The sequence below is a fragment of the Vipera berus genome (genome assembly GCF_964194415.1).
Source record: "Vipera berus genome assembly, chromosome: 3".
In the NCBI taxonomy this organism is placed as follows: domain Eukaryota; kingdom Metazoa; phylum Chordata; class Lepidosauria; order Squamata; family Viperidae; genus Vipera; species Vipera berus.
In genome coordinates, this window is record NC_138204.1 from 93304496 (window position 1) to 93329007 (window position 24512).

Genomic DNA, 24512 nt, shown 5'->3' on the forward strand with positions numbered 1-24512 from the left:
GATTAAAAAGTATCAGTAAAAAAAGGTGCTCTAACTGCTGAAATGCCTGATATGTCAAAAATTTCTACTGCTGCGGCATAACAATTGTAATAATACTAAACTGATTAATCAAATCTTCAGTGCGGAATTAGGGGACCATATTCACTGCCTGGATGGGGCAATCTGAAACTCTCAATTTAACAGGTTGCAAGGATGAAATTGGAAATACTGCCAAGTCCCTTCAGGATGTAAGCACCAGAAAAGAAGAAGAAAAATCACTGTACTAGCTGTAGGTTATAGGCTGATAAAAATCCAAGTTTTATCTAAATAACCTTTACTCCAAATCAAGGCTGGGCTGTAATGTTCAGCACTTTGTTTTTCACTGCATAGAGATGCAGAGGACATGGCTGGTGACACCTTAGCAGAGTCAGCAGGACCAATCTAGTTTGGCGAGGTTTATGGGGCAATCCCTATATGCAGTATATATCATAAAATTATTTTATTTTTGCCCCAGTTTTAGGGGAAAGGAGAGATTAGGATGGGGGTAAATTGTTACCTTCTGCTACTGCTTATTGCATCCTTTCTGGCCCTTAAAAAAAATCAGAAACCTAAAAAAAAACCTATTCTGACAATCAGGGAGAGAACATGCATGAGGTTTGAATACATAGCAAATTACATCTTAGCAGTCTGCTTATGAAAACATGTAGAGAATGTCCTTGGGTGGAAGTAAGTCAGAAAACTGAGCAATAATATTATGACAAATCAATTCCACTCTCATCGGCTTTTATTAGTAAATTTTTAAAAATGTATTTAAAACCCTCAAACAAACCTGAGTCCATATGCCTGGAACTCTTTCGAAGTCCATTCAGTCGTTTCTGTTTAATTAAAAACACATCAGTTAGAGATTTCTTTCTAAAATAGGCATAGTTCCTCTTTTCATGTAAATTCTATTCAATTAGGGCACCATTATTTCACATTGGTGTTTCCACACACACACACACACACATCTCAGTTTTATGCTGATCTGAGATTATCTTCAACTCTGCTGACTGCAAAATGCTAAGAATATGACCAGAACTCTACTGAGTAATTTCAGTTAACCAAAAAGCTAAAAAAAATATAGTTGAATCTGTATAGATCTCCTTCATCATTTACTTCATTCCATAAAACAAAGGAATTAAAAAAGAATTGCTAGTGCTCTCCACATTCACATTTTCATGGTGTTTTGGCCTGCAGAGGCAGCACTGATTCTCCTTCACAAGGTGTTTCCTGCTACAAGTGGTACAATTCATCTCACCAATGCAAAGTGGGAATATGATTGCCTTGCCCAGACACTCTGCAAATGCAGGAAGCTGTAGGAGGCTGTGAAGAACAACATCAAAGCAGAGTGAAATGAAGCAATGCGGCCATTTGCTTCACCCTTAGCTACAAAAGGACACGATGTTTCACGAAACAGTTTCAGGTGTGCTTTGTTTTCTTCTTTGTTGAAGTAAAACACACCCTTGAAGGCCTGTACATTCCTAATCTTTTGTGCATATAGTTGTTTACAAGAACGTCTCAGCCGCTGCAACGTGATCTTTCTTGGCTGCAAAGCTGCCGTTTGTCCTACACTTAAAACTTCTTGCAAACTTTGCAAGCAAAATGATACTGTTGGAACAACTTGCAACTCAGCACTTATCCCTTGATTGCATATTGGAGAAGGGGAAATATATTCTAAAAAAAGTCCTCCAAAGAAGCACTGCAAGTAGAACACCGAAGCTCATCTTCTCATATTCCCCCAAAAAGCCACTCAATGAACTTAAAACAAATCTAGAGCTGCTTTGGAACCCTTTCAAAGAAATGCCTTCAGACTGTTTGTGAAGATTGTCTATTTTATTTTTTAACATTTTACTAATCAAATCTTAGTATTAAAAGTGGCTGCATCAAATTCTAACTGACTGATGGGAAAGGTATGCCTGGAACAGAATTCAAAACACGGTTGCACTATCCGTATCATATTAGGATCCATACTGTAAAAGCTTTGCTCTCTATTCCTGCCATCGTTTATTAGCCTCTCCCTCTATGACAATTCACCACAGCCAACTCGCCCTGGTCAATGTGCCATGAGACAACTTGCTATAGGACAAGAATTACACTAATATCAAAGAAATGGTGGAATAGAATCATTAAAGAAAGGATGCAAAAGGAGGAACAGAATGAAATGTGAATGACAAAAATTAAAATATTTTTATGTTAAATAATTACATTGAATTGTTAAATTCTCCTTCAGCATGTTGGCCCTAGTGAATTGTCCCATTCTGCCTCCATGATGCTACCAGAAGCAATATAACTGTGCGATAGTACAAGCTTTATCGTACAAAGCCACACAAAACTATCAATTATTTCTGAAATGTATATGTATGTTATTATAATTAATGTTTGAATGTGTGTAAAACTTTTGAACAGCAATTACAAAGTTCACTTTCTATTAAGAACATGTTTCCACCATAAAAGAGGACTTAGCATATTAAAAGGTCACTGCAGTAATGAGTAGGCAGTAATGATGTATGGAAGTTGGAAGGAACATATGAAAAATGTTTGGTTTTATGGGGAAGAACAGACACAATGAGCAAGTAGCAATATCTTGCCCAGGGTAATATTTAGAAAAGAAAAAACAATATAAAAAACAGCATATCTACAGTATATATGTGATAGTTTTTATGAAGAAGATAAATGAAAAATAGAGGAAGTACCAATTATTCTATGTAGGTAACGTGCATGACCGTGATCCTTTCAAAATGTGTTTGATTTCCTAAAACTTCCTCTTAAAAGCTGAGATTCAAAAGCTATCATTTTCATTTACATTCTACCTAACTACATAAAAGAATAGAGTGCTTTTGAAAAATGCAGTTATAATAAAAGTGATTTATCTTTCATTTTTAAGAAATCTATAGTTCTGACAAAATTGGGGATCCTTATTATTTTCATGGTATATAAGGTAGGTTGCTTAGAAGACACAGTATTAGAAAAATCTTTCATAATCTCCGTATTAAGATTGGATGGAAGAAAAAACATGTTCCAAATCACCTTTTAAAACCCTATCTTCATTCAACTCCACACTTCCCAGATAACTTCAAGTACTGAACAAAACTAATTTCTACTACTGGATAGTCAGATGAACTGCATTTAATTTTAGTATTTTATTTTATTTCTAACAATACATGTGAATCAAATTCAATTAAAACTAAAGGGTTGGGGTTTCGTTTTGTTTTTCTAGTAAACCAAGTAGGCCTGGGCATAAAAAATTCATTCAGGAACTTCATGGCCCAGATGTCACTCCATTCAGTTGTCTTAGAGACAGAATTAAAAAAAGAAATACCCTGCATATTTTAATTTCCTTCACTTTTTTACTCACTTTTAAAACAAACTTTTAGACTTGCTTAAAAAAATAACAAGACTTTCTCTAAAACATAATTAACGGTATACTGTCCTGGAGCTTGGCATACATGGCACCATCTAGGGCACTTCCTTAGAAGTATATGGGGTGTTGGGACGCTCCAACAAAAAGAAAAATGAACAGCCTTAATTTCCTTACCAAATGCTTGAAATGTTGTAAAGAAAGTTCAAGCATATACTATAAATATATTGTAGTCAATTTCTCCCTGCCAACAATGACTCTTAAATCTGACATTATATATTTTCCCAAGAAATACAGAGTAGTCTTATATTCATGCCCTTAACCTTAGACTGAGACAGTTTACTAAGCAATTATTACTTCTAAATAGGAATCAGTAAGTTACAATTTAGGTTCACTGATATCATCATTTCCTGAAATTCACTTTGCAATTGTAATACTGAATGGCTAGGTGGAAAACCATATATTCTAGTGCCAAATATACGCAGGCCTTTCTATCATTCATAATTGGTGAATGATTAATTTGTTACTCCCTCAAAGCTTTCCAATTTCTGATAATTCCCACTCCAGAATGTGTTACCTGTACAGCAATTTTATCATTAGTGCAATTTCAGCTATGCTGAATTTGTCTATGTGGTTTCCTCTGATGAATAACATGACTTCACAAAGAATATTATGCAAAGCAAGCAAATAATTTCTCCCAAAGAGGAAAAAAATTGTTCTATGAACAAGTTTAATTTGCTCTCAGATTAATGGTCAATTTTTTAAATAAATATTTTATTAATTTTCTGTTTTTAGAAATCATAAGATTAATGATCAATTCTTAATAGTTGCCACTTCACTACAGAGTTTAAGGCAAACACTGCTTGGTAAAGATCTGTATTTTGAAACCAAGACTTAACATTCCAATTCCAAAGTCCTTTCCACAAGTTAATGAAGTACACTTCAAAAATTATACATGTTAAAGATTAAAAAAAAAGTTCCGCTTGTCTTTTCATGGTTCCCAGTTAATTCAGATTCTTATATTTTAGAGCTATATTCAGAAGGAAACTACACAATACCCTGTAGTCCCCACACACTGTAACAATAACCACCCTATGTTCTTTTCATAAACTCCCCAAGCAATCCATTGTTCTGAAATTAACTTCTCATTGAACAAATGTCACTTACCATGATCATTTCAGTCAAAATGTTTATATTCGCTATGCAAGTCTTAGACAGCTTTATAAAATCAGCATTTTGCTGCTCGTTTTATTGCACACCAATTGAGAATAGCAGAGGATTGTATTCATTCATTAAATTCTATATAAATATATCTTGGAAATTTACACCACATAACTCTTTTGCTGCATCATGGACTAGCCCTTAATTGTCAATTTAGACTTTGTTTTTGTTTGTTTGTTTGTTTGTTTGTGGGTTTTTTTTGCTATGTGTTTTCTGTTAATCTCTGGTACACTGAAAAAGTTTGAAGAAAATTATTCAAATCCTGCAATACTTGTTAAAGCATGGTCCAAAATGGATGAAGAACATGCAGGATTCTTTTATTTCAACCACAGAGTTGTGTATTTAATTACTTAAAATGCTTCATTTTCAACAGTTTGGTCCTTTCTCTTTCTAATCTAGGATTATGCAGAGTCCTAACACAAATTTCCTTCAGAAATCATACAGAGTTTTAAAAAAACATTTACCTTCTGTTAGGGCTAAAAGACACATACAAAAAAGGAGGCATTTTGTTCATTTCTAAAACCAATACTCCATCAAATCACAAAAAAAGTAAACTTACCTCATGTTTCAGGGTTCCATGTTCTGGAACAAATGTAAAAATTGGCATGATCAGTGGCAGAATGTTCACACTGTACAACAGTATTCCCTAGTTCAGGGATACAGTGAGAATACACAGAACTACTTTGTTTTGCTAGCTGATAACCTGTTTTATGCTCCAACAACCCTGAGGCTCAGCTAGTTATTTTGCAACTGAGTTTACTTTTATTGGCTCAAGTCAGGCAGCACTGAACAGCTATAAAAAAAGTATTGGGTTTATGCTTAACTCCATGACACATAGCTTTCTGAACCAATAGATTGCCTAAAATCTCTGGAAACATTCTGAAGTCTGCAGAAACTTGCAGAGATGAACATTTTCCAGTTTTAAAAGTATACAGTGATTTCAATCCAGACTTCAGCATAGCGCAATTGCAGTTTCTTCCCTCCAAAATACTATATCCAGACTATATTATTACATGTGTAGTATTATTATTACATTAAATTAATGTAAGATTTGTATGGAGCTTTTTCATTACACAATGTGCATATATTTTGTGTATATTTCTCTGATAGATGAAGCATACCAAATCCTAGTCTGTCTTAGCCCAAATATTGAAAAAGCTTTGGACTGATCTATACATATATAGAGGGACGCAGTGGCTCAGAGGGACGCGGTGGCTCAGTGGGTTAGGACGATGAGCTTGTCGATCAGAAGGTCAGCAGTTTGGCAGGTCGAATCTCGAGTGCCGCATAACAGAGTGAGTGCCTGTTACTCATCCCAGCTTCTGCCAACCTAGCAGTTCGAAAGCACGTAAAAATGCAAGTAGAAAAATAGGGACCACTACGGTGGGAAGGTAACAGCGTTCCGTGCGCCTTTGGTGTCTAGTCATGCCGGCCACATGACCACGGAGACGTCCTCGGACAAACGCTGGCTCTTCGGCTTTGAAACGGAGATGAGCACCGGCCCCTAGAGTTGGAAACGACTAGCACGCATGTGCGGGGGAACCTTTACCTTTTTATACATATATGACAGTCACTTAGACAGTAAGTTCAAGAAGAGATTGGCACATGTGAATGAGACATTACAAAACTTGTCCTATAAACAGAATTTTCATATTTCTTCTTTTAACTTCAAAAACAGCAATCTAGATCCAAAAACCAGCTGAATGAGCTTTGAACATTCAGGGGGAGGGCGACTTTGACTTCTCAAATTATAGTTTTCCTCTAATGGAAACCTGATTTGGTAGGGGGGAAGAAAGGAGATTTAAGTTATTGCAGTGATCCTCCAGTCATAATTCTGATCCAGAAAGGCTTTTTATATCCTAGCCACTATTTGTTTTAATCTGAGCCAGTTCACTACATTCATTTTGAATCATCAATTTTTGAACCAATGAATGATGGAAAATCATGTGATAGATATGTATGTATGAACTAGTCACCATTGATAGTTATGTGGACAGACAGATAATCAAAAGGAAGCTACTGGAATTAAAATATTGCAGATTTTTTTAAAAAAAAAACAAAACAGGCAGTGTTCTGCATGATATATTCTGAAATGCAATATTAAAAAGGTGGAGAAACCACAAAGCAAAATATAAAGTTCACATTTGAAAGTATTTTTTACAAAATCAAAATGCAAACAATCATATTAATATTAACAAATAAAAATAATCAGGCTCTTAAAAATCATGAAATGGTACCTAGCTCTCTCCTTTTTTAGAAAACAGTAGCCCTATTATACTATTCACAAGAAGGCATATACCTTAAGAATAAGGGCAAAAACAAGAGAGATATGACTTATATATGCATCATAAAATGGCCTATGAGCAACGAATTTCAAATTAGAACATTTTAATATGCACTCAAAGTAACATACAATGCAAGACATGAATGGACTTGCCCTCTATTTTATTTGACTAGCTTCTCATGAAATGAAATGATTCTCCTAATTTGGCAAGAGAGATGTTGTAATGCACATGCTAGGATTGTTCATTTTTAGGCAGTTATCCAGGAATTTCGCCTCTTCACTGCACAATTGAAAAACCAACCCCAAATAGACTATTATGCAAAATGGTTTTAAGAACCTACAAATCTTGTTGGTGCATCCCACCACTAATGAGTGAAAAATGGGTCTTATTGTTTACAGGAAGATCATAATAAGAGAATTTCATGTGACAAAATTCACTGCAGTATCTTCTTATGAATACAAGTCAATGAAACAAAATATATACATCTATAGCATTAAAATATACATACACTCTAACATGCAGTAAGTATTAAACAGTTCTATGCTGTACATATATATTACAGAAAATTGTACTCAGATTGGCTATAGACCACTCCACAAAGAGTTAAAATGTTTGATGTCAATAGTTAGAAAAGCAGTAGGGCCTCTAGTAAAGACTTATGGCAGACTACATGTTCCTAAAGCAGTTGGGATGGCATTAAAAGGAAGAGATCAGCAGCCACACAGTGAATTCTAGTTAGCACAATCTTTCTTGATAAAGATGAGATTGTGGGATCGCCCATTTGCACTCCAAACAGCTGCTCCTTATGAGCAGATTATAAAAACTGTCTGCAATAAGCTGATGAGGTAAGCATCTAGGAGTCAAAAGATTTCAATCAAGCTCACAAGGTTCACACAGACCTCACATTCTTAAAAACTTTTGGATGTAATTTATAGTTAAAGGGAGATATTCTGATTAGAAAGATACGAGAATCAAACTTGGGGAGTCAAAGTCTTGCATGTTTTTTATTTCTAAGTGGATTTTTCCCATGCTGATGAGAATCAAACTGATTGTCAGTAAATGGTTGCCAACATAATGTGTTCATTTTCAGATCCACAAGCCTCATTGCATCTTACAAAGACCTTGGCAAATTGGAGCACACATATTATGCATAAGTAGATGGAAAAACTAGAGCAAGTGGATCAATTTATGTACTTTGTTTTACTAAACACAGGGAAATAGAGGGAGAAAGGTGAATTCATACAAATGCTGATAATGGGAAGCTAGTACAGTTAGTTACTTAGCAACCATTCAAAGTTACAATGGACTACCTTGGGACTACTAATGACCCAGATTCAAAGTTCTGATAGTCGGGGGAGGGAGGCATGGTCACAAGGCTGAATTTAACAACCGCAGCATTCACCGAAAAGGACATGAAACAGTCACATGACTGATTTGTTTTATGACTATTACAAATTACAGCTGTGATGGGCAGGCTCCATTACGATCATAAGTGAAGGACTATCTGTAGTCTCTTATGAAAAATGAATGTTCGTCAAAAGTCAAAGGAGCTTTATATGCTTTTGCTCCTTTTGCTATACAGAAGTGAGAATTGGGGTATATCAGGAGAATTATAAAAATAAACTGAATGCTGTGGAAATGGGAAACTAAAGGGCATGTGGTAAAACAAGACAACATAGGATCAAGAAGGAAAGGATGCAAAACAAATGAGGCTGTCATTATGTTGAGAGTGAGGTACTGAATATCTTGGCTTGGTCTCAGAGAGTTAAAGAGTGAGGAGGTGAAGATTAACAAATTAATGGTCAAATGGAATTCTTGGGATCCTGAAAAACAGACTCTTTAAAGCAGGGATCCCCAACCTTGGCCACTTTATGACTTGTGGACTTCAACTCCCAAAATTCCTCAACCAGCATGGAGTCAGTTGAAGTCCGCAAGTCATAAAGTGGCCAAGGTTGGGAACCGCTGCTTTAAAGAACAAAAGACACTGAATTGACATAGGGACACAATGGAAGCAAAGATGGTTTTCAAGAATAGAAAGATGTGGAACAGTGTTTCTCAACCTTGGGAACTTTTAAGATCTGTGGACTTCAACTCCCAGAATTTCCCAGTTAATTCTGGGAGTTGAAGTCCATGCATCTTAAAGTTGCTAAGCTTGAGAAGCATGAGTGTGAAAGGATAGTGCAAACAGAGTTTGTGTAAATTAGATTTAATTAAGTTGCCTTTTCTTTATTTTCTTATCTCACACCTTGAATTTCTCTTGCTTACCACATCCTTATTTTATGGTTGTAATTTTCATATTGTTGTTTACTCTAAAAAGAAATGGTATGCTGGATATATTCCTTTTTTATTTTATTTTATTTTTTGTTTGGCATTTTTCAAATTGTATTTTTATGTCTTGTTCCACATGAAAAAGCTGCTGACTTCTGTTTTAAAAATATACCTAAATATATAAAACTCAAAAAAATACCTAAATATGTAAAATCTAAATGCAATATATGTGCACACTCATAGTAAATTATGAGAAGTTACATCTGTCTGCTGGAAAAATTCAAATTTACCTTTGCATAATACCCTAAAAATCAAAAGTGCTGAGTGTTCTTCCATTTTTTGTTAAGTATTCTTTGAAAACAAGACAAAGGGGTTGGTATAACATTTTCCACTGGGACGGCTAGTTCCTGTTTTGTTTAGCATAATTACTATTAAATTAATAGTAAATTAATAATGAATTAATTTAATTTCCAATTAAATTAACTCCCATTTACTATTGATCTAATATAGTAAGGACTTTACAAGATTATATTTTAACAAGGTAGAATTTAGGCAATCAGGTTTAAGCTATGCATAGTGAAGGCGTCCAGGTGTTGTCATTCATTTTAATTCCATTAACTTAAAAAAATATTCATAGACACACCCTATACAGTCTTCAGACCTGCTGACTTCTATGCTTATGTAAATGTTTTTCTGGAAGGAAACCAAAATCTATCTTGCTAAAACAAAACACAGGTGTGATTAAACAGTGATAATTAAGATTTTTTTAACTTCCCCTTTGCAGGCAGTTCTGTCATTTATATTTATAAAATAATCATCACTGATAGGAGGTCAAGTTACTTTTTTCAGGAGAGGAACCAATAAGCAGACAATCAAAACAATTCTATTAGCCCTTTAGACAATAGTATACTTTTTCAAGATTATTAGTAAACTTTTTCACCATCTAAAGGTTTGGCAGAGAAACTTAAATCACAGCAAGTTTGCAACTTCCTTTCATATCAATTACTAGAATAACAGAGTTGGAAGTGACCTTGGAGGTCTTCTAGTCCAATCCCTGCACAAACAGGAGACCCTATACCAGGGGTAGGCAACCTCGGCTCTTTTATGACTCATGGACTTCAACTCCCAGAATTCCTGAGCCAGCATAGCTGGCTCAGGATTTCTGGGAGTTGAAGTCCATGAGTCATAAAACAGCCGAGGTTGCCTACCCCTGCCCTATACCATTCTGGAGAAATGGCTGTCCAATCTCTTCTTAAAAACCTGCAGTGATGTAGCACCCACAACTGATGATGATGTTAGGACAGCTGACTCTAGCGCCAGAGGTGTGGACTTCAACTCCCAGAATTCTCAGCAACGGCCATGCTAGCTAGCAAACTCTGGATCCTGCACTCAACTCATCTAGAAAGCATTACTTTGTTTGGGGAAAGGAAGTGCAGAGAATAAGGGGGAAAGGGTTCATTCTCATCACCACAATATATGTTTTGATAGCTGTAGCATTTCACTATCTCTGAGTTATATTTTGAGCATTAACCAATTATTTTAAAATAATGAAATGCAAATATCTGGCTGCTTGCTAAATTCTCTGCAAGACAGCAATACAAGTCTGGAAAATAATTCAGTATTCTTAACCAATTACCAAACAGGATGATCAGCTATGGAAGCATGACATGGCTCCCTTTTCTCAAGTAGTTATGCAGAAAGCAGATAGGTATAAAACCTGTCATTTCGGGAAAAATTTTGCACACTCCTAACACTTATCCTTTCTTACCTTAAAGGTAAAGGTAAAGGTTCCCCCGCACATGCGTGCTAGTCGTTTCCAACTCTAGGAGCCGGTGCTCATCTCCGTTTCAAAGCCAAAGGTCATCTCTGTGGTCATGTGGCCGGCATGACTAGATGCCAAAGGCACACGGAGCGCTGTTACCTTCCCACCGTAGTGGTCCCTATTTTTCTACTTGCATTTTTATGTGTTTTAGAACTGCTAGGTTGGCAGAAGCTGGGACGAGTAACAGGCGCTCACTCTGTTACGCAGCACTCGGGATTTGACCCGCCAAACTGCTGACCATCTGATCGACAAGCTCAGAGTCCTAACCCACTGAGCCACCGCGTCCCTTACCTTACACAGCATTAAAATTCACAGTCCTGTGATTTGCCTCACCAAATGGTCACAAACGTTTTCAGATTTTCTCTGGAGTCATATCATGGATGAAATAATTAAATGATTTCTATTCAACTGCTGGAGGCAAAGATCACATGGAGACAACTTCAAGGATTAATGAATAAATTATCATATTACAACATCAAAGATGCAGGATGTTCTTCTCCAATTTATTTAAAACTTCTGACCTGATTTTCTAAATTTAGAAAACTGCCCTATTTAAACAATCAAATTATGAACAGGAGACAAGTTGATATATTATTTTGTATACTTGCTGGAAGGGCTTTGTGAAAAATCTAAGCGGTCATGTTTGGCTAAAAAATAAAAGCTTACACAAAATTCCAAATGTTCACCACATAAGGTCATGAATAGTGGAGTATCTAAACCAGCATTTATGTTCCTTTAATAGCCAAATAGATGCTTTTGAGAAGATTAAATAAAGGCATAATGGATATACAGTAATTGCTCTCTGCCTCTTCCACTGTCATGCCTAGAAACTACTATCAAGTGTTTTAGAAGTAGGTGACCATTTATTTGTATCCTGCCTTTGTTATTTTTATAAATGACTCAAGGATGTGAACATAATCAACACACCTTCCTCTTCCAATTTCTCCACAACAACCACCCTGTGAGGTGGGCTGAGCTGAGAGTCTATGACTGGCCCAAAGTCACCAAGCTGGGACCCAGAACTCATGGTCTCCTGCTTTCTGGCCTGATGCCTTAGCCCAGGGGTCTTCAAACTTGGCCCTTTTACGACTTGTGGACTTCAGGTCCCAGAATTCCTCAGCCAGGATGCCTGGCTGAGGAATTCTGAGAGTTGAAGTCCACAAGTCATAAAAGGGCCAAGTTTGAAGACCCCTGCCTTAGCCAGTAGACCAACCTGCCTCTATGATAATAATAATAATAATAATAATAATAATAATAATAATAATAATAATAATAATAATAATAATAATAATTTAATTTCTATACCGCCCTTCTCCCGAAGGACTCGGTGGTGTACAGGGCAATACAATAAAATACAACATACAAAAATTAAAAAATATTAAATATTACAGCCCAATTCAATACATTAATACAATAACATTAAAATACCCCTAAACCCATCAGACCAGGCCGGCTTGTTCAAATAAATATGTTTTTAGGTCACGTTGGAAGGAGCGAAGGTCGGGAGCCATCCGGAGCTCCACCGGTAAATGGTTCCACAGGTCTGGCGCGCCCACAGAGAACGCCCTCCCCCTGGGGGCCGCCAGTCGACACTCTTTGACCGACGGCACCCTAAGGAGGCCCTCTCTGTGGGAGCGCACTGGACGAAGGGAAGTTGATGCCGGCCGCAGGTGCTCCCGTAAGTAACCCGGACCCATGTCATTTAGGGCTTTATAGGTCATAACCAGCACCTTGAATCTTACCCGGAGGACAACCGGAAGCCAATGCAGCTCGCGGAGTAGAGGTGTTACATGGGAGTATCGGGACACCCCCACCACAACTCGCGCAGCCGCATTCTGCACCAGTTGGAGCCTCCGAGTAGTCTTCAAGGGCAGCCCCATGTAGAGAGTGTTGCAGTAGTCCAAACGGGAGGTCACGAGTGCATGAGTGACTGTGCGCAAGGCATCCCGGTCCAGATAGGGCCACAACTGGTGCACCAGGCGAACCTGGGCGAAGGCCCCCCTAGTCACAGCTCCTATATGATCTTCCAAAGAGAGCTGTGAGTCTAGGAGGACACCCAAGTTGCGAGCCCTATCTACGGGGGGTAATATCTCACCCCCCATAGTTAATGGTGGAGCAATCTGAATTTCCCGAGACGCCGGCACACACAGCCACTCAGTCTTGTCAGGGTTGAGCCGAAGCCTGTTCCTCCCCATCCAGACCCGAACCGCCTCCAGGCATTGGGACATCACATCGAGGGCATCACTGGGGTGGTTTGGGGTAGAAATAAAAAGCTGGGTATCATCCGCATATTGATGATACCCAACCCCAAAACTATAAGCTATAAGCTATAATTACTGGTTGCCTTCTCCAATTTATAAATTCCTCTAAGTAAACTTTTGAATACCCACAGTGAACACCTCAACCATGATCCTCTATAAAAATTCTTCAGTGTTACTGCTTTATAGCAGGGGATAGGAGATCAAGAAATGAGGAGGTATAATTTGAGTATAAGAAGTTCTATCAGATGCCTAGATCTAATTATATGACTCTTGAAAGCTCCTTACAGTATTCCAGTGGTTCTTACAGCTCTTTTACTTCACAGTAAATTGCAAAAGGTACTGATTCCCAAAAAGCAATTATAGCTATATTTGTAAATATATTAACACAAAAATACAATGAACACAACTTAAGGGAAATTAAGTCTTAATTAAATCTGGCAAATTTATGATCTAATTAAAATAGAATCCCAAACAATGCAGATGACTTACCAACTAAATTAACCCTGCAGTTTTCGAGTCTTCCCAAACATTCTTTATGGACTCCAGCCCCACACTTTGAACATAAATAGCCTTGATAAAATGTTCCCCTGAAATACAAAATAGCATGGAAATCAGAAGACATTTGGTATAATGTAACAAATATTAAAATATGAAGTAGTTCAATGTGTCTTACAAGAATGCATTCATATATACTTCGAGATGCTTATATAGTAATAAATCCCTGAATACCAATAACCAGCAATGTTCTTTGTTCGTTAAGTTTGTTTTTACAAATCTAATGGACGTTGATTACGGTACTTAAGCACTTACATTTTTGGAAGGTGAACAATCCATGATAGTGTGATTATTCCTAAACTTTTTTTTTCTCCTTAGCATATCTGGTTTTAGTGTTGATCAAATCCTGGAATTTGTGTTGAGACAAAGCTCTGGGATTTTAGGAGTGGCAGCCTCAGATGATATCTCTGTTACTTTTAATGCCAAGAGAGAGGTGTGCAATCACAATAAATTGTAATGTGATGAGTATGCAAAAGCTGTTGAAGTAGCACATCGCTCAGTGGAGTTTATTGCTACTATATATTCAGAGCTCCTGACTGTTGCACTCGTACCTTTACATTCTGGCATAACACAACTGTATAATATGTATGTTTATAATATTATACATTGCTTTGTTGGGTTATATGCACACTATAGACATCATTTTTGTAGGACTTTATATTTTACAGGATATAGGACATTTTTCAAGTACTCTAATCATAATGGACAAAGACTTACTATTTTTCTTCCTATCAAATGGAATCAAGCTTAATAACATCCATTTAATATTTTGTTTAGACTGCTTTCTTATAGTGTAGCTACCCTACACAATCCCAGATTGGTACAGTCGTATTTCTCTCAAGGAAGAATTAAGTTAAATTAAATGCTGACTGTGTTTTTTTAATTAGTACTGTATTTTTAGTACACAATATTCAACTACTGGAATCATTTTGATCTCAAGTAAAGCTTGTAGTATATGAAGAATAACTTATAGCATTTGTATCATAACCCCTCTCTTTTTTTTTTTTTTTTGGCTTGCAATGGCCTTAGTGGAAAATAATTCTTTATGTAAGGTCAATTTGAAAAGCAGCATTTATGAGTTTAAAAGAAATGAACTTAGAAAACAATACAAATGTTACTAGTATAAATTACACTTTACAGTAATGTTAGACCTTATTATTATTTTCCAAGGAAAAGCACAAAAATAATCCCATTTATTTAATCACATTTATATGGATTAATTATCTTCACTATCTGAGAACATATGTTAATATAAATATTCAGTATAAATATATTTAATCTTTCAGGGACAATGAAGTGGAAAGAAATTGTTCAATAACAATTTTCTCAGGCTTTTTGGAGTATCCCACTTCTTACAGCGTGAAGAATATTTCAAAGGTTTTATTTCAAGAGTCCATGTTGTTGTTTTTATAATAAATTAATTAAATAACATCTACTATATTTAAGTGACAAAAATCTTTTCATGTACACTTAACCTTCTAAATGATTTGACAGGATAATACCTATTTTCTGATTGCAGGGAAATCCATAAAAAATAACATATTTGGAAGGAAGAAATACAAGCTAAAATTAAAAGTTATGGTTCATTCAATGAGGATGCCATCAGAATGCTAACTTAATTGAAATGAGAAAAGCAGAATTCTAGGAACCAAAAATTAGCAAAAGAAAATTGCAGACATAATTATGACTCCATTTCATTATTATTAGTTCGGAAATAACTCTTTACATTCATTTAAGACTTGGCCTTCAGCTACAGAATTGTTGGGAAGATAAATAAATGCATATATGTCCATATACACCTATGTATGGTTGCTATTTGGCACAGCTCAGGGCCCTATCAAAACAAAAATCTATGCTGTAGCATATATTAATTTTACATTTTTCTCTAATTGTTTTAACAAAAAATGAAGTTGATGACACTTGACTAATTACCCAATATCTTATTTCTAAATTCTGAAATTCTAACTATCCTATACAGTAGAATGTTACCATTTTTTTTTCAAAATCCCAGGAATTCATCGATTACACATCTTAAATAAAATAGTAGGGACTCCATTTTTTTTGTATATCTCATGTCTTCACATGCACATGAAGTATCCTAGATGAATGTACATACTTTGTAAAAAATAATCTCATATTTGCCACCCAATGGCTCTTCAGTTAATCTGAAGAAAGAGCATTTTCAGTTGGAAAGTGGGTTTAATCTTCTAAAAGAAAATTCAGTATAATCTTAAAACATATTTTCTGGTTATATGAGAAAAATGAAGAAAGCTGAGAATCTTTCCTGCCTCTTTGTCTTTACAAATGCCCATGATACACCACTGATTTTGCATACATGTACCACTCAGAGAGAAGGAAGTGTTATGTTTGCTATTTGAACATATTACTTGGGTTCATGATAATGCTGAAATATACAACTATTTGTAGATTTTAAGTCTTGCTAGCTTTAAAAAAAAGTAGAATCCATCAGATAATATGATGAATTTATTGAGTGTCATGTTTTTCCCAAGTGTAATATCATTTTCAGGCTTCAGCTCCTTTGATACTCACCTCAAAAGCATCTGACAGACTTTGCAGGATGTTACACGAGTGAAGGTATACATTTTAAAATCATGTGTACTTGTTTCTGCATACTGGGGCCTTATGTTTGACCTAGAATGTAAAAATAGATTCTTTAATATTCATAAATATTAATAGAGCAATAATTCCATTTTCAAACCCCAAAAAACTGCAGATGGTGTTTAAATATGCATTTTAATAAGTTGTTGGTACATTTGGCTGAAGACTCAGTTCTGAGGTCTTTCTTCTCTCCTGCAGAAGGAGAGTCTTCTGTGCTTTATTCCACTAATACAGTGGTGGCGAACCTATGTCACGGGTGTCAGAGGCGGCACTCAGAGCCCTCTCTGTGGGCACGCACGCCATTGCCCCAGACCCACCTTCCCCCATGGCCCCTCCTCACCAGCAGCCCCCCCTGGAGGAGAATCACCCCTGAGTGCAGCCTGTGTGGAGCAGCACAGCCAAGGACATGGCAGCCAAGCAGTGGGGACAAGACTTTGCTCTCGTACCCATCACATGCAGTTGATGCTGTGGGGCTCGGGCAGATGGCATGGCTGCCATGTCACTGCTGGGCCACATGGGTGATCTGCGGTGGGCTGTGGACACAGTGGGTGGCTCCACAGGCAGGTGGGGGGGCAGTTTTTGGGCACTCGGTCTCTAAAAGGTTCGCCATCACTGCACTAATATATTAGGTAATGTAATTTAACTAAGCCAATGTGTGAAGCACGAAACACAAAACCCACTCTTATTTGCTTGTCGGGACCCATTTCATTTTGTTGTCAGAATAACTGTAGAAATTACAATGGCAGAATGGAACAGCCTGAAACTTGCTTCCTCTATCTTTTTTTTTTTTTTTGCCATCTGAACACTCTTCACCTTGGCTTTTGGCATTTCTTATCAAAACTAAGGCAGTGGGGGAGAAACCACTTCTGTACTGTGACTGTGAGGCAGGATTTATCCTAATCCTAATTTATCTTAGAAAGTTATGAACCCAATTATCTCTTTTATTTATATCCCAGGGCCAGCCTTGTATGACTGCATAAAGTTCTTAATTCAACAACAAAAAATGCTAAGATACCATCTTAAGCAAAATATAGTTTGATTGTAGTTTAATGCTATAGTTCTTAAACTGAAACTAAACTGACTATCTCTGATATCTGAGCCAAAGCAGATTTAGAAAGCATTTGAGTCCTAAATGAAATCTGGATCAGAACCAGTGGTGGGATTCAAATATGTGAACAACCGGTTCTCTGTGCGGATGCCACTTCCGGAAGTGCATTCTGGGCCTGGGCAACAAAAAATTAGCTACCGGTTCTGCCAAACTGGTGCAAACTGGCTGAATCCCACCACTGATCAGAACTGCCCATATGACCTATCTTCACTAGAATTCTCCTGCTCCTTCACCTACTCCTTTCTCAGATTCCTGAGCTTGAGTATACTGCCTAGTTCAGGGGTCAGCAACCTGAAACAGTGAAAGAGCCACTCGGAACCGGTTCCCTCAAAAAAGGAAAAACTGGGAGCCGCAAAAAATGTGTGCGCATGTGCGTACATGCGCGCATGCACAGAACAGAGTTTGACTGAAGAGTGGAGCCAAGGCGAGATATGCACCTACCCTGCATATTTGAATTGATTGGTTGAACTTTTTTAGTCCCACTTTTTTTTTTTGGACTGCACATGACAGAGGACTGGGAGCCGCAGGAGACGGTTGAAAGAGCCGCATGCGGCTCCGGAGCCGCGGGTTGCAGACCTGTGACCTAGTTCAACAATATCTTCATTAAGATCTTACATACAAGTCCATAGGTATGGACTTACACAAATATACTTCTATTTCTAAGGTTAAATGTGAGCGTTAATCCAAATGAAAGCACTTTTTCTGCCATGGGCTGCCCTGCAAATACTGGTGTTCCCCCCCCCCCTCACCCTGACAAAGCCATTTATAATAAATGCTTCAACTTCAGAGCAGCTCAGTGCATAGAGTTTACCATAACTAGCAACAGTTACTTCAATTATCAAAAGAAACAAATTGTTTTTTTTTATTGAAAAGTTTTAACATACAATTTTTCTTTAAAACCCCCCCTCCCCCTCCCTTCACCCTCCCCCCCTACCTCTCCCCCCTCCCCCCCTCCCCCCCCGACTTCCCAGAGCTAAATACAAGGTATATATAAAAAAAACCAATCATAAACAATCATATACTAACAACTATAAACTCTAAAATCCATCACTCTCTAGCTTATATAGGATAAAACAAAGCTTAATAATATTAAATATATATATATAAAAAACTAAAAGAAAAAAAGAAGAAAAAAGAAAGAAGACTTATTCAAATGCTACATAAAACTTCTTAACCCTATACTTATTCTAGATAAACTCAATCCATTTTCTCCATTCCATAATATAGCGTTCTTGCGAGTGATCTTTCAAATAGGCCGAAATCTTCGCCATCTCTGCCAGGTCGGAAACCTTTAAAGTCCACTCTTCTATAGACGGCAATTCCTCTTTCTTCCAATACTGACCTATCAAGAGTCTTGCTGCCGTAATTAAATTCAACATCAACTTAGTGTCCACAACTGTAGCATCTGTAATTATTCCCAACAAAAAAAGTTGCGGACAAAACTTTATCCTCTGTTTAAAAATCTTCTGCATGTTCCACCAAACTTTTATCCAAAAGGCCTTAACCTTTTTACATGTCCACCATATATGAAAATATGTTGCATCTTCATCACCGCACCTCCAACATTTAGGCTGATAATTCGGATACATACTTGCGAGCTTTTTAGGATCTAAATGCCATCTATAAAACATTTTGTAAAAATTCTCTCTTAGATTTTGAGCTTGTGTAAATTTTACGTTCCTCACCCAAATCTTTTCCCACGTGTCCATTGTAATAACTTCCTGGATGTTTTGGGCCCATTTTATCATACAATCCTTAACAAGTTCTGTTTCTGAATCAATCTCTATCAACGCAAGATATATCCGTTTAATATGTGCTGGTCCCTGGTTTCTAATTTGCTTTATCAAATTTTCATCAGTCATTGTAAAACCATTTTTCTGATCTTCTTTCCACCTGGCCCGTAACTGAGTATATTGAAACCAGTTTTGAACAACCTTCCCTTCTCGCAAGAGGCTATATGATTTCAAACACCAGACATTTCTTTCCAAACTTAGGATCTCCTTGTACGTAGTCACATCATGTTTGAAACCAGCATGTATATTTTCTATTGCATGTTTTGGAATTGCCCACAGTGGTATCTTGCAATCTAACTTATGTCTGTACTTCTTCCAAACTCTCAGCAATGCCTGTCTTAAAATATGCACTCTAAACACATTATCTACCTTCTTGTCATACAACAAATATGCATGCCAGCCAAACAACAAATCATGGCCCTCAAGATTTAATAATCTCTCTTGTGTCAAATTAATCCAATCACTTATTCCTACTAATGCAGCAGCTTCATAATATAGTTTAAGATTGGGCATTTTAAGCCCACCTCTCTCACGAGTATCCTGCATAATCTTAAATTTAACTCGTGGCTTTTTCCCTGCCCACACAAATTTATTGATACCTCGCTGCCATTCCTCCAAATTAGAATCTTTCTTAAGAATCGGTATCATTTGAAATAGAAATAAAAATTTAGGCAGGACATTCATTTTCACTGCTGCAATCCGTCCCAACAAAGACAATTGCAATTTTTCCCAATTCTCCAATTCCTTTTGAATTTTCCCCCATAGTTTTTCGTAATTATTTTTATATAACTTTGTATTAGAGGGCGACAAAAACACCCCCAAATATTTAACCCTTTTAACAATCTCAAATCCAGTTAGTCCTTCTAAAAGAGCCTTTTGCAAAACTGTCATATTTCTGACCAAAATTTTGGTTTTCTGTGTATTAACTTTAAATCCAGAAACCTTCCCATATTGTGTTATTATCTCCATCAGGTCCACAACAGAGTTCTCTGGCTGGGTCACTGTAACAACCAGATCATCTGCGAATGCTCTCAATCTATAATCCTGATCTCTAATTTGTATCCCCTTAATTTTTTCCGAATTCCGTATTTTAACCAATAATATCTCTAATGTTAACACAAATAACAAGGGCGATAACGGACACCCTTGCCTTGTGCCCTTCTCAATATTACATGCTTCTGTCAAGCTATTATTAACTATAATTCGGGCAGTTTGTTTTTGATATAATGCCCTAATCAGTTGCAAAAAATTTTCCCCAAAATCCATTTTGTCTAAAACTTTCAACAAAAATTGCCAATTCAATTGATCAAAAGCTTTTTCAGCATCTAAGAAAATTAGCGCCGCAGAGATCTGGTTGTTCCTTTCCAAAAACTCTAACACATCAACTATATGCCTCACATTTTTCATTTGCCTACCACTAATAAACCCCGTTTGGTCCCCATGAATCACCTGTTGCAGAACCCTCATCAGTCTATTAGCCAAAACCTTAGCAAATATCTTGTAATCTGTATTTAAAAGCGATATCGGTCTATAATTTTTAACTTGAGTAGCATCTTGGTCTTCCTTCGGAATCAAGGAAATAAAAGCTGTTCTCCAAGACGGTGGCACCTTTCCCCCCCTCTGGATTGTCTGGAACAATTCCTTTAACGGTTTTATCATCTCTATTTGTAGATTTTTATAATAGGCCGCAGTCAAACCATCCGTACCTGGTGCTTTATCCACCTTCAATTCCTTAATTGCTGTAAAAATTTCTTCTTCTGTAATCAATTGATTAATCCCTTCTTTTTGTACTTGCGTAAGAACCGGGATGCTAGCATTCTCCAAATATATATCAATGTCTTTTTCATTAATTTTCTCCTTAGCATATAATTTAGAATAAAAATCCACAAAAGCGTCCTTGATAAGGTCCTGTTGAAACACAACCCTTCCTTTATGCTCAATCTTGTCTATATTAGAAGTCCTTTGTTTTTTCCTCAATCTATAAGCTAACCATCTACCTGGTTTATTAGCGTTGCAAAAAGTATTATGCCTGGAAAACCGCAGATTGGTTGCCACTTGGTCAGCCATTAATTTATCAAATTGTCCTCTTAACAATTTAATAGCCTCCTTAGTCTTCACATCCTCTGAGTTCAAAATCAAAGCCTTTTCTTTTTCCTTTATTTCATTCTCCAGTTCTTTCCTCCTAACTTCCACAGCACGTCTATGTTTATTATTCATATATATCAACACCCCTCTCATGTAGGCCTTGCTAGCATCCCACACCATATCCATAGAGGTACCTTTGTTCATATTAATTTCAAAAAAATCCTTCATCCGCTGTTTGCATTCTTCCACATTTCTCTGATTTCTAAACAAATTCTCATTTACGCGCCACGAGCGCCTGTCTCTTTTCTCCTTATCAATCTCTAACCAAACTGGACTATGATCAGAGATAGTTCTTGCACAAATCTTCACCTTTTTAGTCCTCAAAAAAAAGTCATTAGTCACCAAAATAAAATCAATCCTCGAAAAAGATTGATGTCTATCAGAATAAAAAGTATAATCCTTTTCCTGCAAGTGTCTCTCACGCCAAATATCTCGCAGTTCCAAGTCATCCTTCATTTCAAAAAAAGATTTAGGCAGTCTAGCATGACTTGGAATGCGCTTAAAAGCTCCAGCCTTATCCATCTGTACATCCAAAACACCATTCCAGTCCCCCATAAAAATAAAAGATTTATAATCCAACTGGGTAACCTTTGTATGAAGTAAACTAAAAAAGTCAGCCTGTTGTTGTTGTTGATTAGGGGCATACAGTCCAACTAAAAGCGTCTTTTTGCCTTCTAGCAACAAGTCTATCAGTACGTATCTTCCATGCTTGTCTGCTTCAATTAAGTCCGCTGTTATGGCACTTTTAATATAAACAACCACTCCATTTTTCTTATTCATTGCAGAGGCAACAAAGTGCGTACCCAGTCTTGAGTTCAATAAAAGCTTTTGGTCCATAGCCCTAATATGCGTTTCTTGCAAACATATAACATCTATCTTGAATTGTTTTAAATATTGAAAAACTTTCTTTCTCTTCTGTGGTGAATTTAGTCCATTAACGTTCCAAGTCAAAAATTTAGTTGCCATGCATATCCTCCCAAAGCTCTTGAAGCACTGCTTTGATAGGACTATCTTCTTTAGGCCGTGCTCCTCCCACTGCTTGGCTATGAGTACGTTGTGAAGATTCCGAAGACTTTTGCTGGTCTTGTTCTTTTATTTTCTTTGCTCGTTTTAAAGCAGCACGCGTTACCCTTTGCTCTCTAGGATCATCCAAAGACGTTATAGCTTGATCTCCTCCAGCACCGTTTTCCTCTACTTCAACCTCTTGATGTTCTCCTTCTCCAGATCCCTTTGCAGCTTCCAGAAGTGTTAATGGGGTTGCTTTTAAAACGTTATTATAGAAATCACGCGCTTGCTTCACAGTAATCAGCCGGTACCTTTTGCCTTCATACATCACCATCAACCCATCTGGAATCTCCCATCTGAACCTTATATCTCGTTGCTTAAGCTCTTGCACAAGAAATGTGAAGTCTTTCCTTTTCCTTAAAATCTTTGGAGGAATTTCTTTTAAAACCAAGACTTCTTGATCAGCAATCACAACTTTAGCATCATAGGCAGCTTGTATAACTTCATCTCTAATTTCTCTTTTTGCAAAGTAGACCACCATATCTCTAGGTAGCTTTCTCTGTCTAGCAATCCATGAGTTCACACGGAACACTTTATCCATAGCTTCTCTTATTTCAGATGCTGGCTGATTCAATACCACTTCGAGAGCCTCAGAAACCAGCTGCTTTAAATCTTCCTTAATATTCTCTTTTAAGCCTCTGATTCTAACAGCAAACTGCATCTGGTAATATTGAGCAAGACTTAATTCCCTTTCCATTTTGTCTCTTAAATCTTCATTCTCCCGTACTTTTGCTTCTAATATGGCATTCTTTTGAGTCAAGTCATCCACTTTTTCATCCAAATCATCCACACATTCCGCCACTTTATGCACTGAAGACAAAATGTCTACCTTCATCACGCTGCACTTCTGTTCCATCCTCTCTTCTATTCTCTCCTCCAGTTTCTCCAATTTCTCCTCCATCTGTGCAAATTTATCACCCATTGATTGATTGATTGATTGATTCCAAAAGTACCTGGGCATGTTTATCCAGAGCATCTCGTAAGTCCTTCGGTGTCAATACATCAGGAGGGTGCAACGCCTGTAATGATGATTGTTGCACCGGAGAAGATCCACCACTCCGCAGAGTTTTAGGGGGAGGTTTAGCCGCCATCTTTCACTTTCAATTGTGATGCACTTTCACTTAAAGTTTAAAAAATCCATCAAGCTCGAGAGTAAAATAAAATAATCCTCTTCACCTTTTCCTCTTGTACCGCTCTGCCTGCTCCTTTTAATCCATAGTCCTTTCCTCAGGCAGGGGTGGTCACAGACGCCTGGCTCTGCTCCAAGAAATCCGGAGCAGAGACGCCGGCCAGCTGGGAGCAACCCAGGCTTCGGGGGAGTTCAATCCTTCAGCCGCCCAAGCTCCAAGCTCAGGCGGCCCCGGAGAACTCTACCCCTACCTGGGGCCTCACCCCCTCCTCTTCTCCCGAGGAGGGGGCTTCAAATTCGCCCAAACAGCTGATCGGCGCTGTTTCGGGCGAAAAAACACTCAGCTGAGCCGCGGGCAGCCCGGGAAGGCTGTCTCCGTCGCCGCGGAGCCACCGGAAGTCAAAAGAAACAAATTGTAACAGAGAGTTTGAAAAAGGAGAGAAAGGAATTTCATTCACTGTAGGTGGAAGAAACAATAATGCTACTGGAGCTCAGGGAAGTTTCTTTTATATCAATATTAATAAGAAACTATATACTGTATACAGTCAAACCTCCATCATACTTAGAATCATATAATAGCAAGGAAATGTCTAGAGATGTAAAAAAATATCTTGACTGCAATGGTCTTCTTCATATTGTTTACCATCATGTGACCTGCATATTGAATTCTGTTGTCTATAATACACCTAAATGGTTTTGTTGTTTACATAACTCTCTAAAACATCCCACATTATTAGAGACATACCTGATTTGTGCCTATTTTAAATGCTCCTTGTTCTCTTTAACTGCAGAAATCCAAGATTGCCTTTCAAATATTTATTGGTTAACATGACAGTAATACAGGGTAGAATTCTATCAGTTGTAT

The 24512-nt window shown here is 37.3% G+C and overlaps 1 protein-coding gene across 1 annotated transcript in view; it reads right to left on the minus strand.

Moving 5' to 3' along the window:
- VAV3 (vav guanine nucleotide exchange factor 3) overlaps nt 1-24512 on the minus strand; it is a 219929-nt gene that overhangs the window by 54485 nt on the left and 140932 nt on the right. Inside the window, exons 16-19 of the mRNA XM_081322928.1 lie at nt 16339-16440; nt 13723-13820; nt 5157-5179; nt 809-854 (exon numbers count right to left, since the gene is read on the minus strand). Coding sequence (XP_081179054.1) covers nt 809-854; nt 5157-5179; nt 13723-13820; nt 16339-16440 — 269 coding nt within the window. The remainder of the gene's footprint in view (nt 1-808; nt 855-5156; nt 5180-13722; nt 13821-16338; nt 16441-24512) is intronic.